The 12,075-nt window shown below is 35.2% G+C and overlaps 1 protein-coding gene across 1 annotated transcript in view; it reads left to right on the forward strand.

Annotated features, from left to right (window-relative positions):
- The window catches only part of VIPR2 (vasoactive intestinal peptide receptor 2), a 134,181-nt gene that overhangs the window by 99,448 nt on the left and 22,658 nt on the right, over positions 1 to 12,075 (forward strand). The window contains exons 6-7 of the mRNA XM_052000371.1: positions 4,894 to 5,035; positions 10,705 to 10,855. Coding sequence (XP_051856331.1) covers positions 4,894 to 5,035; positions 10,705 to 10,855 — 293 coding nt within the window. The remainder of the gene's footprint in view (positions 1 to 4,893; positions 5,036 to 10,704; positions 10,856 to 12,075) is intronic.

Raw genomic sequence — 12,075 nt, forward strand, 5'->3', positions numbered from 1 at the left:
CCTTAACCTTGAACCATAGAACCATTCTCCTGCTCCTCTTTTTCCCGATCACATATATTTAACTACTCTGTTCAAACTGATATGAACTAGACTAGTTCTAGATATGAACTGATATGAAGATCAGTCAAATCACAAAAGTTCTGATCTTAGGCTCTTGGAATAATAGACATAGAAGTGAAGAGACCTCAGAAACCATCTAGTCCAACCCTCTCCTTTCACATATGAGGAAACAGACCAAAAGATGTGATAAAATCACATAGCTTATGATAGAGAATGACAGAAGTCATGTTCAAACCCAGATCCTCTGACAGCAAAATCCAATGTTATTTCTACTTTACCATTCTCTCTCTCTTTCTCTCTCTCTTTCTCTCTCTCTCTCTCTCTCTCTCTCTTTCTCTCTCTCTTTTTCTCTCTCTTTTTCTCTCTCTCTCTTTCTCTCTCTCTCTCTCTCTCTCTCTCTCTCTCTCTCTCTCTCTCTCTCTCTCTCTCTCACTGTTGCAGTATTCAATCTGGGTCATAACCAGAAGAATATAGTAGTATCTATCTTCCAGAATTCAGAGGGAATCATACATTTATAACCAAAAGGGACCCTTCCCCACATAAAAAAATGTTAAGTGACTTGCCCACTATCTCACAAGTGTACCATAAGTGGTAAAGACAGTACCTGAATCCAAGTCCTTTTTGTCCAAATTCAATACTCTTTTCTCTGAATCAATGCTGCCTTTATTAGGTAGGAATCACAAATATATTCATCATCAGGCAATGTGTTATGTTTCTACCCTAGAATGAAGAAAATTCTCTCAGAAGACAAGTCAAGTAAATAGAATCTTCTAAGACCAAAAACACAAAACCATTACAAAGCAATTTCCTAACAATCTGGTGTCAGAACCTCAATACATTTCACCAACCAAACTATTAACATAGGAGAAACTTTTATAGAAATCAAGTACCACGTACGTTCTTTGACTCTCTTGTGCAACACTCCCTTGGAAAGGAACTAGCCAGTATACTAGGAAGACAGACACTATAAATCTAGAGAATTTCAGTGGAGTCACACTCTCATCCATGTGGGTATTCTTTCAAATTGTTCAGTTCATGATCAACATTCATGTTCTCAACTGGTGTCACCATTGCCACTATTGCCCAATAAATCCTAGAGAGGCTCCACACAATATGCTTAAATCGGGAGAGGGAAAAGGAGGTTCACCTTCTAGGTCTTTTTTTATAAGTAATACAGTACATATGTTTTTAACCCTTACTTCCAACTCATCTCCTTTTTCAGTGATAAAGCTTATGACATTTCCCATTTATTCTTGAATCATCACATGGCATATGCGATAGCATCCTTATAATGATATGTCTTTCCATGGCTTTTTGAGGGACTGTTGCCAATGTAATTTTTTCAGAGACCAATTCCATGATTCTGAGACATATAGTATCATCAGAAGAACATTACTTTAAAAAAGAATAACATTTTTTGTTCTAGAGAGTTTAGTATCGTTGAAAGCATCATGCAATTTCTGAAATGCAGCCCTTCTGCTTTGTTTCTGCTTTACAATTCTGAATGCTGTTAACTGCCTGTCCAAGATGTGGGAATTGATGAACTGGCCATTCAACTACCTAGGCATTCTTCCTCAGCCTGGGGCAGTAGAAAGATCTGTTTAACTTCAGCCTCAGCTACTAAGTTGTGTAGCCCTGAACAATTCACTTCACCTCTCCCTTAGTTTCCTCATCTTTAAAATGAGGATAATGATAACACCTATCTTTCAGGATTGTTTTAAGAATGAAATAGTATTTATAAAGCACTTTGCAAACTTTAAAGTTTTATATAAATATCATCTAGCTTTTTCTTAGGCTGAACTCCTGTGAATCTCATTCAAAAGGATATATATCATGTGTATTCAGTAAACACAGATAGGAAAATCTGCAGATCTTGCTATCCAGATTCTAAAGGGAAATCTTTCATTTGGGCTTTTCACTAAATGTTGTTTGTGACAATGTGCTAGATATTATATTAGGTTCTTTAAAATTATTATTTCATTTGATCCTCAAAACAACCATGTGAGATAGGTGCTATAATCATCCCTGTTTTACAGGTAAGAAAATTAAGATAAACAGGTAAAGTGATTTGCCCAGAGTCATATAGTTAGCAAATAAGTGTCTTAGGCTGGATAGGTCTTCACTCCCAGCCCAGAGCTGTATCCACCAAAGTACCTAAGCCTTTTAGTGTATGTATGCCTTAATTGATATGCTATAATTAGAGCAAGTACACCTAAGGCACTCAAATGAAGAAAAATTTCCAGAGTCCTAGAAGCCTGTACAGTCATGGAAACTCAGTATGATGAGAGTCCTACTTGACCCCTCCCTTTCCCCTTTTCATTCTTAATCACTGTGCAATATTGTGAGGTCAGCAGCCATTCTGCTGCTACCATCATCATCAATATGTCAGCCAATCAATCATCATCTGAATCCAGGTAGGAATAACAGTGACCTTTTGTGGCACCGTGCCTACATTTGTTCTATTTCCTTCACAAAGCTGAACTGCATTGCCTTCTTATTATTTTAACATTATATAATAAAGACTCATTTACCCAGAGTTCAACCTTGAGGTCAACCTGTCCTACTCAGAATCTATCAGACTCAAAAAGGAAACCAAAAAGAGCACTGAGCAATGAAGAAGAAAAACAATGCCCTCCAAACTGAAAGATCATACATGTTGGGTTGTGATTGGGTATTTTATTGTCCAAAAGGAAAGAATCACCATCACTGGCTTGTCATACAATGATTTATTCTCCCCTCAAGGGAAAGCCAAGAAATAAGGGAGAAATGGCAAAAAAAGAAAATATGACATAAGAAAATAGAAATTCTGGGGCAGCTAGGTGGTACAGTGGATAAAGCATCAGCCATGAAGTCAGGAGGACCTGAGTTCAAATTTGGTCTCAGACCTTAACACTTCCTGGCTGGGTGAGCCTGGGCAAGTCACTTAACCCCAATTGCCTCAGCAAAAAAAAAAGAAAGAAAGAAAATAGAAATTCTGATTTAACATGGGAAAAAACCAGCAGGGAGCAAAGATGATGAAGAATAGAATGGGGACCACACTCTCAGAGCAAAAGGAGAGAAGAGAAAAAAGCTCTCTCTTAAGAACGTAGAACACTAGCTAAGATCATTCTGGAATGTAAAACGAAAAAGGCATTTTCTTCTGGTACTTCAAGTTACTATTATTGATATGTATAATGACTCCAAGTCATTCAATAAAGTTTGAATTATGGTCAACATACTGTTTACTAAGCTTGTGTGGAAATTAGTAGGAATAAACACTTTTAGAAACATTTCTTAAAATAGTAATATAAAAACAGTGTTAAAAATTCCAGCAATTTAACAGTTAAAATTCAGTGATCTGACATTCACAAATAATGTCATACAAATGAATTCTTATTGCATTCAAGGAAAATCAGTGAAGCATGAAAAGAAGAGTGGTTGAAAACTGGCTGGTGTGCCAAATAAAGCATTAGTTTGAGAATTGAGAGACCTAAGTTGTATAGTAATAGAAGTTATAAGGGAGCTTAGAAGCCATTTACTCTAACCTCCTCATTTTAAAAACTTGGTAAGTTAGACCGAGGGAGATTAAATGATTTACCAAATGCACACAGTAAGTTAGAGCCAGGGTTGGATTTTTTGATATCCCATATGGTTTCCTTTCCACTAGATCAGTAGTTATCTTTTAGTCTCAGGATCTGTGTGATCTTGGGCAAGTCACTTAACCCCAGTTGCCTCAGGGGGGGAAATGTTTGCAGTGGTTTGGATTTCAGAGATTTTTAGATTAGTATGTGTGATAATGGCAAATATTATTAACTGAAAACTATTGTTACATAATAAAAGTTTAAGCCATTAAAAATCTAAACAAGATCTTGGAAGCCAGATGTTAATTAGCCAGGGGAAAATTTGTCTGCCACTGGAAAATGTTTTCATGTCAGGAGAACTAGAGATTGAAAAAATATCAAGGGAATATGCATGAGCCCCTTCAAAATCTCTTCTGTCTCCAAACAGAACAAGGACAGAAAATAAAACTTAAGCACACAAAGCCAGTCACTTGTCATCAATTTTGCTAAGAGACAGGCATGGTAGATAACAAGAATAATAACAATAAATAACATTTAAATCACATTTTAAGGTTGAATAGGACTTTACAAAAATTATCACATTCGATTATAACAGCAACCTTGGGAGAAAGATGGTATTGTCCCCATTTTATAAATGGGAATACTGAGGTGCACAGAAGTCAAAAGACTTATGAAACAACTAGGTAATACAGTGGTTAGATAATTCCTGGAGTCAGGAAGACCAGAGTTCAAATATGGCCTCAGACATTTACAAGCCATATAACTAGATAAGTGACTTAATTTCTGTTTATCTCACTTTCCTCATTTGTAAAATGGAGGTAATAATAGCATTTACCTCTCATGGTTGCTATGAGAATTAAATGAGAGAATTGTAAACCACTTGGCACAGTGTCTGGGACATAGGAAATGCTGCACAGAGGTTAGCTACTATTATTATTATTATTATTAGCTGTTGTCCTCATCATTATTGCTGTGCAGGGACACAGCTGGTAAGTGACTGAGGCCAGATAGGAATTCTCCCTTACTTCAGATCCATCACTCTTATATCTAAATCATAGAATTCAAGAATTCAAATCTTCACAAAACACGATGAATTGAATGTCTGTCTCATCTGCTTTGTAGAGTTTTTGCCAAACACATGGAGAAACTAAAAGCTGTTGGTTTCCAATTGGTTTCATTTAAGAGATAAAATTAAACCATATAAGCAAATTATTAAAATCTCTAGTTTTTAGGATGTTTAAAATATGGTATTTAATTTTTTTCTTTTCTCTAGGAAGCTGCACTGTACGAGGAATTACATCCATTTGAACCTTTTCCTCTCGTTCATCTTGAGAGCTATCTCTGTCTTAGTCAAGGATGACATTCTTTATTCTAACTCTAGCACTCTCCACTGTCTGGACCAGGCATCTTCATTGGTAAGAATGTTCCCTCTGTTACTGTTCTTAGCAAACATACAACTATTTTTCTTGACTCTATAGACATTAGACTGGCAAACCACAATATTCATCAAGATTTCAAGAGGAACAAAAGAACCATGTACTAAACTGATTCCTTTCTCTCCAGTTAAGAAAAATAAACATGATTTTATCGAAGCCTTTCTTTACATCACTGCCACTTTCCAATGACAACCCTAAAACCTTCCACTATAACAAAGGAGCATAGTTAACTAACTCAAAATATAGCTGAAAAGGTATGTCACATTCTATACCTGTTGTCTACCCCTGCTCTGATGAGAAGGAGGAAGCATATTTTACTGCCCTCAGGATTTATCACTTCATTGATGAGAATTCTAGTGTCTTGAAATATCATTTTCTTTTATATTACCCAACATCATAAACATTGTTCCTTTTTCTCCATTTTGACTTTTCATCATTGCAGAGCATCAAGGTGCCAGGGTACAGTTGGCTAAGCATCAGTAGCCAGGATAAAAAGCCAAGGAACTTATCATAAGCCAATGACAAAGAAGATGTAGTCAGCAGGCAACTATGTAGATTTGGAAGGATAGACCAGATCAGGGATCATTATCACAATAGACAAAAAATGTAGCAGTAACTAAATAGAGCACAGAATCATACCTAAGGGTATATAATGGTCCCAGACAAGTTGTTAAGGAGTTGGAAAGTTTAAGGATTTGGCAATGGGAAGAAAGAGGAAACAATGAAAATGGAATCCGATCAATGAAGTAGCTTGCTGTCCTTATTTCTTGACTTTTATATGATTCTGGTATGACTGAGATCAATCCAGTGAAGTTAGTCTATTTGCATAGTAGAAAGGGTACTGGATTTGAAATTGGGAAAACCTGATTGCAAATCTTGCTCTAGAAACATATTAGCTATGACCTTAAAAAGTTATTGAACCACTCACAACCTCAGTTTTCTGAGGGATTAAAATGGGATTAATAATATCTACTTCAGTGCATTGGGAGTATGCATTGAGATGATTTACATGAAGCACTCTGATAAGCCTTAAAGCTCTACATTCAATTTTCCATTTTCATTATCATAAATAATCACTGGGTTGCACCTAGTGGAGATAGGACATATTGTAAAAAGGGGCAAATTCCAGCACAAAGAAAGTAATTTTCATTTTCTGAATTCTTGGCGAGGCAGGGAATCATCAAGATGTAACCATCTCTTGACAGAAATCAGAAGTAGAACTGCTAAATCATTTAGCAAATAATAATAGCTTACACTATAATGCAAGTTTCCATGGAGAAAGGGGGAGTGGTAAATGGAGATTTTTAAAAATGTTTATTAATTGCAAAAAATGAAATAGAAATTAATTTTTAAATAAATAAAAAGCATATTCTAGCCAAAATGACATGTAAAATATCTGAATGGTTTTATGATGCTAAGATGCAGGAATCTATTTCATAGGTGATCCCTACAGTCTTTTTCAGCACCAGATTCTTTGATCCTCACAGCATCACAGGATAAAGAGAAAAAATCCTTTCTCCAAACTATATTTATATTCCACCCATTCCATTAGTAGTGTTGTTTCCCCCCTTAGTTCACATAAAGCTTCAGTTATCATTTTGGAGAGATTTGTTTGATAGTCATCTTACAGTATGGTCAAGATCTCCAAGTCATATTTGAATTTCTCTTGTGCTATGAGATTTGTCTGTTTAGACTTGTTGCTGATGGGATATTGTGAACTTTGGAACTTCTATTTGGTTTGTAAACAATTGGGAATGCCAGAATATCCCATTTATATTCTACTGAAGTGGACTGGGCAGCCGACACAACTGTTCCCAGATGAATGGCTTGGAAGACTGACTTAGTCTGGAATTTGCTTTATTATATTTTATTTTTCTAATATAATAGCAATCCTTTATAGCAATAGATAGGACTAATATCCATCTAGCACTATGAGCAAAGCTACTATGTTCCTTCATGCTTTTCCTTCAGGGACCTATGTTATCAAGAATGATTTATCTTAAGATTCATGCAAATTGATTTAATGAATGGTATCCTCCTGTAATCAACAATGGAAAACAGAACACTTTATTTGGCCACTGTCTCCAGAAAAAGGTCACATTTGAAGGTGGAGAGAATTGTTGCATTTAATTTCTGGGTAGTTGCCTCCCCTATCCTGTACTAAGTAAGACATGAGAATTGACAGAAAGGGGTAGGAAAGACGCTAAGACCATACTCTTAACACTAAACATCTCCATTCATAATAATTTCTTGATATTAGATACAGGACTTTCCTATATACTCTCTTCATTTCCTCCAGGCTCCCTTTAAACCATGGTGGGTAGTTTTCTGAGGAAGTGCCAAACCAGTCAATCAAAACTAAGAGGCCATCCAGCATTCCTATAAATGGGAACAAAAAGTAGAATTCACTTATTTTAACCACTTAAGCATATTCATAGGTCAAATGCTAAGTGGCCAACATAGGGGTCAGCGTTGGTAAATATTCATGAATGATGGGCATGGCAAGGATCTCTTGGCTAAGATGATTCTCTAGAAAAAATTTGGGGAGAGGAGAGGATCATGTTCTTTCCCCTTGACCATCCATTTCTTCAACTGCAACTTAATTTGAATAAAGTGGAAAGAAGTAGATGATTATCCAGACTCCTTCAGGCATACTTCCTCTCTGATCATGTCTTTGCCACTGTTTCTATCCCATCTTTTCACCAAAATATAAAAGACAGAATAAGGGAAGAAGGAAGAGACACAAAAAGGAGAAAGAAAAAAGATACAAATGAATCTAGTTCAGGTTTTTGCTATTCTTGTTGCTGTTTTTTTCTTTAAAAAGCAGAAAATCAGAAATTTGAATAAAAATATATATTCTAAGAAAGAAAAAAGGAAAAGTCACTTAGGAGGTTGTGTTTCCAGCCAGGCTTAGTCAATACTATGCTGTGAAACAAAATTTATGAGGCACATCTCCCAAAATAGGTAGTGTAGGACTTTCTCTCAAGATGTTGGCAGGACAGAATAGGTAGCCAAGAATATGAAAATATTTCCCTTTCAACATTGAAAACTTCCAGACTCCTCTTAAACATTTACTAGCTGACAGATGAACTGACAAAGGCAGCACAACTAAATTTAGTTGCTGACCTGATATTCCAAACAGCAGAAACCTAAGATACTGTTTTGTGTTAGTATGTTACTTTTTGCTAGTTGCCTCCATTGATCAAGAGGAGTTAACAAGCACACTAGTAATCTCGGAAGATAATTCTGAGAGTTGAATTTGTAGAACATTTTGGACAACCCATAAATACTCTGGTTAATGCTAGAATTGATCCATAGAAGTCTTGAGAAAAGAGCCATTGTATCCTGCAGTAAATTAGTATTGGACCAATTATGTTAGCTAGTAGGACAAATTTGACTAAGAAAGGATGCTCAGATAGAAATCCATGAGAGGAATAAGCTTCTATGACAAATAAATGAACAGTTTATCTTTATCACAGGTCAGATGGCTATCAAATGCGGCATCTATAAGAACTTTCTCAAGTCCCACATTAGAACCAATTGAGGGAGATCCTAGTGCTTCCATCTGGAATGTCAAATTGTGAGATCATGAATAAGGTCAAGGCTTTAAACAATAAAGTACCTAGCCAATATTTCATAGCAGAGCCATGGCTAAAATTTCTGTTACTCTAGGGTTCTGATGTTTAGCATTGCACATCTGTACAGTGCTGTGAGAGGCATCCCCGTAGCACAATCAGAAAAAAAATTATAATCAGAGAAGAAGGAAAAACAGGATGAAACCAGAGGACTCTCTTATTGGAAAACCAAGACTTTAGACCCTTTTGACTATTGTGACTATGCTGCTGTTTTTAGCTCCCTGCTCCATGACATGTTTTCTCTGATCAAAAGGAAAAATGTAAAATTTTCTAAAAACATGGAAGCTTTTTGTGAAAAAGTACAGTGGAGATGGAAGTCCTTAGAGGTCAATACATAATAATTTGGGGGGAGGGGGAAAATTGAAATGTACCCAATATTTTAGAGCACTTTTTATAGCTCTAAAGGTATTTCGTTGAATTTCAGAAGATAAAAATGTATCAATTGTGTACCACAAGTAGCATGTTCATAAATCCAATTCAACAAGTATTTGTCATATCATGCATAATATAACATAATATTCAAAGTCTCATTTGGAATATTTATAATGAAGAAAAAGAGAAGAAAGATTCGAAAGTAATTTTCACAAAATTAAAAAAACCACAGAGGCAATAAAATTTTCCTCCCCCATTTCTCTGTGTGCATGGATTTTTTTAGCCTTTCCTATCTCCTATCAAAGTTAACAATAACTATAACAATAAAATTATAATCCTTATTATCTAAAATTTTAAACTGAATATTAATAATTAAAATTTACAGAACAACCCAGAAAAGCTAGAAACTATATTTAAAAATAAATGTTTTATTATTGTTTCTTTCAACATTATTGTCAATTTCCAGTGATTCCTCAGTCCCCTACTGGAAACCATTTTTCTAACAAAATATAGTTAAACTAAATAAACCAATCTATTAGCTATATTTGACAATAAAAACCATATTCTATACTAATAACCCATTGGATAATATATAAGAAATCTCTTTTTTGTTAGGAGCAGAATTCTGCCTTATCCCCTCAAAAACCTTTTTCCAGAAATGACAACATAAAGAAAAAATTAGCTCATTTGAATTTGAATCCCTTTCCTTTTCCTATATATATATATATATATATATATATATATAGGTGTGTGTGTATATGTATATATGTGTATATATATATATATATGGTATATGTATCCTATGTCTAATAAAAGGAACAATTGGCCAGAACTACAGAATTATTAACATTATTGAGTTCTGATTTTTCATCAGACCAGCCTTAGTATCAATGTTCATAAATGTTCCAGAAAGTTTCCACACCTTTCTGATCAGGAACATACCTAGAGATGATTCCCATTCAACAAATTTCTCTCCCCATACTATTGCCAATGGTTTCTTTATGGACTCCTCTAAGAACCTACACATTAGGTAAATGAAATAATTCCCCAATATGGGGAAGAATAACTCATTATTATTCTCCGATGACCTTATTTGATACTAGAAGAGCCATGTGTATAGTACAGGGAAGGGGAGGATAAAACATAAATAAACCCTCCAAAAAATAAAAAAAAAAAAGGCACAGAACAAGGAATGAGAAAAGTTGAGGGAGAATGAAAAAGTTTAGAGGGATGTGCTGAAAAACCTAACTGTTTAGTTAAGCCTTCCAGCAGTTGACTTTAAAGTTATGAGTTGACTATTCTTAGAGATAGTTATTTACATTTATCTTTTTAAAAATGTTTATCTTAACAGTAAGTTTAATATGCCCAAATAAATAGTCTCTCGACATGTCAGATACACACATGGGGGCTTACTTTAACATAACATACATTCTTTTTCACATTTATATAAACAGCCTGAATACTTTATATTAATCACTTCCCTTCCCTAGACAGCACACCAATTTGTCCTTTGTTCCCTATTCAGAGGGACATAATATGTACTAGGGCATCTCTGTCTGCTATAAGCTATTTTTAGCCAAGTGTTACCATATTTCCCTTCTTCTTTTCAACAGGCCTTACTCTTTGTTTGTATTATTTCAGGTTGGCTGCAAGTTGATCTTGGTGTTTTTCCAGTACTGTATCATGGCAAATTTTTATTGGCTCCTGGTAGAAGGGCTTTACCTTCACACACTCCTTATGGTTATATTTTCCTCAAACCGATATTTCTTGATGTATCTTCTGATTGGATGGGGTAAGAATTTCATAAGAATTTGTCCTTTCCCATACCCAGTCTGTGCTCCCCTCTTCAATGATTATACAAGTTAATGTCCATGTCACTTTAGCTAGTTCTTATTTATGGTTGCACTCTCACACATTCTGTTACCCTTTACCATCTCAGCTCACAATTCACACCTCATTTGACCTAGCAAAAACAGAAAGATTTAACCCTATGGTGAAGGATATTTAAAGCCCATGAAAGCTTGCCTTTCGGGATCTCAAAAGTTACATCTTCATAGAAGTTTTGGGGGATTTTTTTTAATATATGTTCAAATATGTGTGACAACTAGGACCAAAATAACAATAATGGAAATTGACAGATTGTTTAAAATGTGATGTTTCAATAAACTCTCTCTTCATTCTTCTTTGCCTTGTCACAATTAGTCAGTCAATATATATGTATTAAGCACCTACTGTATGTCAGGCACTGTGTGATATAAGACAGTTCCTATCTCAAGAAGGTGAATGGAAGAAGAAAAAAAAGAAACTAAAAAGGGAAGGGAGATAGGGAAGATACTTGACGTAGGGACTGAGGAAGTCCTGAAGTTAGGGTAGGAGAAGACATGAATAAGTGTGAGTTTCAGATATGATTTCATCTTATAGAATGATGAGTTTTTGAAAATCATGAAATCCAGGACATCATCCAGGTGGGAGACTTCAAACCTTTTATCTAAACTTCTAATAAGAAGCAAAACTATCTGATTTCACCTTATTCTTTCTGCTTCTAATTGCTTTCTTGTGGATGTATAAACCCACAGAGGCCTTGCAAAGTGGTCTTAATGAACTGAGTCCAAATAACAGAAACATTCAATTAACTCAAATTCAAGGAAATAATGAGATATAAGGAGAAAAACACTGCATTTTAATGTAAAGTTGCCACAATCAATGACTGCGAAATCCCACCTTTAAAAAGGAATTAGATACACCAAAAAATGGCTCAAAAGTTTTAAAGATGAAGCTGTCACATTATAGAGCTATCACTGCTTGGCCCCTTCTATGTGTCCTATAGATAGATCTATGAAATAGTCCATGGTTCAAAATTTCCCCAAGATGTGTGTTTGTACTAGGGTTGGAAAAGGTAACAAGAGAGGTCACTGTTATTGTATCATTCTGACTTTTAGCAATTACACCACTCCAAGACATATGTTTGTCTTTGTTTTCAAAGCGGAAACATTCCAACAGTAGAGATAGACA

The sequence above is a fragment of the Antechinus flavipes genome, chromosome 5, assembly GCF_016432865.1.
Source record: "Antechinus flavipes isolate AdamAnt ecotype Samford, QLD, Australia chromosome 5, AdamAnt_v2, whole genome shotgun sequence".
NCBI classification, from domain to species: domain Eukaryota; kingdom Metazoa; phylum Chordata; class Mammalia; order Dasyuromorphia; family Dasyuridae; genus Antechinus; species Antechinus flavipes.